A 3,826-nucleotide genomic window follows, 5' to 3' on the forward strand; every position below is an offset into this window, starting at 1 on the left:
ATTCAGGGTCAAATACCAGCATTCAACTTCATCTGACACCCTAAACTGTCAGCTTATTTTATATTTACCAATTATTAAAACCTAAATACTCAAACAGTTGAACAAAACCACAAAAAAAGATCCTCCATTTATGCTTTATAACTGTTGAACCGTAGCTGATAACTAAAACTTAATTGTTAAATCAATTGACTTATTTCAGTTTAAACTAAATTCTGTGCAATCCAAGCTTACATTACAGACAGGTCCAATGACCACAATTGGTCAGTTTTTTAAACAACCCTGGGGACTTTTAATGACATTCAATAAAGTCAAAATCCATTAAAAAGCTCAATTAAATCTAGATTTATTTAATGTCATTTACAAAAGCAAGCACTCACTTGCTGCCTAATTACAGTACTATAACATAACTGCATCTGTACCAATAATTCATGAAGGTGGACCCCAAAAAGCTTGCATGTGATGTGCTGAGAAAACAAGGCGGATTCATGGCAAGTCTAAGCAGCTGCTTCTCAGAAAAGATGACATTCAAGAAAGATTTTTTGCTAGCATGATTATCCAGACAAAAGTTACTGCCATTGTTAAATAGTCAAATACATGTATTTTAATCACGTAATTTCTTACATTTGTACAATACATGCTTTGTGTATTTCGACAGTGTCTGAAAGACTTGAAAATGTACATTTCCATGACGCCTACACGGAACAATTTTGGTAGCCACAATAAAATATGTAGTCACATCTGTAATGAAAGTGTTGTATGACAGCAGAGTTTTACATAGCAAACAGGATAAGGAAAGCAACCATCAAACAGAACAGTCCCATGGCTTCAGACAGGGCAAATCCCAGGATGGCATATGAGAACAGCTGCTGCTTCAGAGATGGGTTCCTGCAAACAAGAACAAACCACTTCAATGCATCAATGAAAAAAAACAAAGCATGCACCAGAAATCTATTAATCAAATTTTAATATTCTCAGGATGTATACATGCAGCAACAAACCTAGCATAGCCGATAATGAGACTGCCAAACACAGTCCCAATTCCAGCTCCGGATCCAGCTACTCCGACTGTGGCAGCTCCAGCTCCAATGAACTTGGCAGCGGTGTCAATGTCCCTGCTGATGGCGCTGGTCTGGAAGCCCCTCAGTGTGACCTCGGTGAGGGGGCTCTGTGGAATCACAGCAACACCGCTCTGGAGAAAGAAACAACAACAACTGTTAATTTCACCTTTAAAACCAATGCCATGAGTTAGGTGACATCCAAAACAGTGCTGAAACAAACCAATTAAACACTAATACAATACAATTTTCATGATAATTTTTTATAAATTTAGTTCAGTACCAAAGCCTGTCCATTTTCCATGTTAACCTTTTCAATGCAAAGAGTGAAGCTTTTTTATATATTTCAAATGAAAAACTAATTTTGTAGCCTGAAAAGCTAGTAAGTGGAAGATGAGTTTGGGGTCTTTTTAGGTCTTTAGGCTATTGGTCAGACTAGTTTGAAACAGTCATCTTAGGGAAACATTTGTGACATTTGACATTTTATAGGGTAAATGACTAGAAGCAATCAGTAGAAATTAGTAATAAGTGGTAGTGATCTTCTTACCTGTGTTTGCAGCTCAGGCCTGGACAGCACAGAGGCAGAGAGGGGTCTGTAAAGAGCCCGGGAACCAGCACGGACCTGAAGTAAAGATACAAAAAGCCGTACAAATTTAGTTATACAAGCTCAATAAGCCATAAAACATGTTTTTAGCTATTCCCAGTCTGAGCAGGCAGGAGGCACCTTGAATGTCACTTTGTCAATCACAGTGTCATTCACTGCAGTGCAAACACTTATGACCTGTGGCCTTTAATGATTTGAGTATAGTCTGTGCTGTCAAAGTCACTCCTGGTTAGTTTGAAGTCTTTATATGTGGTGCTGGCAAACTACAATAAACATTGATGGCAAGCCTAACAAATTGTCCTATTGTAATTCAAACTTGTTAACCTGCTAGAGCTAGTAGAAACAGAAATATGACCTTGGAGAAGGACTAACAACACAGGCTACATATATTTGGGAACAAACAATGCGCAAATACACAAAGTGATAGTTTGTGCATCAATTGCACAGCCCTGTTTATGAGTTTGCAGCCGAACAATGCACTATATTCGGCTAACAGAGGCAGTAATGACCTTAGCTAACGGCCATTACTTAACATGTCCGCTACAAACGAAAGCAAAGGCAGTGGCAGTCTTTTGAACATAACATGCATGCACATTATTCATGAATATTATGACTACATTGTCACCTTTTAAAAAGCCTTTCTGTCATTCTGTGCTTTAGCATTAGCGATCTAGCCTGTTGGCCTAGACTGCATATAATACCCTTGCCAGTCTGCTACAGTCAAGTTCAACCAGAGGCCCACCAGATTTAATCGTGATATTAAGAAAGCAAGACTCAAACTTGCAGGATAAAAACATCGAATAAAGCAAACTCACCAGAGCCGGCGTGGAGACGAACTTTGCACAGGCGTACATTTTCTACTTTAGGTAATGTTAACCGGTTCGGTCAAATCTGGTTGAAGCCCGGGTCTCTCTAAGGAGGAAGACCGGAGAAAAGTAAGGTCAAACGGGTGTAAAAACGCTCCACAAAGAAAATAAAGCCATTCATATGTACATTCACATCCATTCTGCATGCTATTCTCACTTGTGCGCTGCAATGTGAAGTTAAGAGAGAGGATGAAAAGGGATTTATAAAGACAGACTTCTCATTCAAACTGCCATTACCCACTTACCGACTGCAGAGGTCGAACCACAGTGAAAAAGTGCGCATGCGCGATGTGACGTATGTAGAGGCCCGGATGATGACAGTGGAAGGTCATTTCACAAAACTTTATTTAAAAACACGTTGTTTCAGTCAGTGTAATCCTTATTCCGGTCATACATCCATGGTGTAAACAGTAAACACCATATCAGATAACTTCAATGTACAGCCAGAACAAGCCAATACAGGATATACAAATGTGATATTGTCAGAAAGTGTTGAAAAAGATTATTTTTCCAACTTTAAAGCTACATCAAGGGGAAACTAAAAGGGAACGTGGATTTTAATGGGTTATTTGATATTTATTTAAAGTTGCATTCACCATAAGAAGTAGTAAGTTTGGGGTGAATGCAATGACAACAGACTTCTGGGGAAGCTTGTAACAGTTTAGTTGCATTTGTTTCTGTATGCATATGATGGGTCATAAAATAGGCCTATATAACCCAGGCTACCTCTAAAATAAACATTATAAAGATATGTCTGATTATTATTAAACTGTTATTGTACGATTTTTGTAGAAAGACGGGGTAAAATCTATTTGTAAAGTTGTCACAGTTACTATTAAGATAATCCATTCTTAGTAGACCATGACTCAATGGGAACGAGGGTCTATTCCAAGGATGGAAATATTTGGCTGTAACATTGCTGCGGGTCAAACCAGGAAATATTGTGGCCGGGTTGGCTCAGTGGTAGAGCAGGTGCACATATACTGAGAGGTTTATGCCTCGACGCAGAGGTCCAGGGTTTGAATCTGACCTGTGACTACTTTCCTGTATGTCTTCCACCTCTCTCTCACCTAGCTGTCCTGTCAAAAGCCCCCAAAAAAACTAATTTCTGAAAGGCAATGTGCTTCCCTTGCCTATATATTTGCATACAGCACAGTGACACATTTTCAGTGGATCAAGAATGTAGCTGGAAGGAGAAAACCCTGTTTGAAAGGTGTACTAAATTATATTGTAATTAGCATGATACTAGCACAAACTCTAAAATTCCCTATTTTTTTGTCAAATAGTCTCCATCCTGTGGC

At 38.8% G+C, this 3,826-nt stretch overlaps 1 protein-coding gene across 2 annotated transcripts; it reads right to left on the reverse strand.

Moving 5' to 3' along the window:
* Positions 1-326: 326 nt before the first annotated feature.
* atp5mc3a (ATP synthase membrane subunit c locus 3a) lies at positions 327-2,854 on the reverse strand. Of its 2 annotated transcripts, none has more exons than XM_039818977.1 (5): positions 2,771-2,854; positions 2,475-2,571; positions 1,603-1,677; positions 999-1,189; positions 327-885 (listed from the first exon to the last, which is right to left on the reverse strand). In XM_039818977.1, the coding sequence occupies exons 2-5, from the start codon at positions 2,511-2,513 to the stop codon at positions 771-773; spliced, it is 420 nt and encodes a 139-aa protein (XP_039674911.1). In that variant the 5' UTR covers positions 2,514-2,571; positions 2,771-2,854; the 3' UTR covers positions 327-770. The 2 variants fall into 2 exon arrangements, with proteins under 2 accessions (XP_039674911.1, XP_039674912.1); XM_039818978.1 differs by having other exon boundaries at positions 2,683-2,800.
* Between the last annotated feature and the right edge of the window lie 972 nt (positions 2,855-3,826).

The sequence above is a fragment of the Perca fluviatilis genome, chromosome 12 (genome assembly GCF_010015445.1).
Source record: "Perca fluviatilis chromosome 12, GENO_Pfluv_1.0, whole genome shotgun sequence".
Lineage (NCBI taxonomy): Eukaryota > Metazoa > Chordata > Actinopteri > Perciformes > Percidae > Perca > Perca fluviatilis.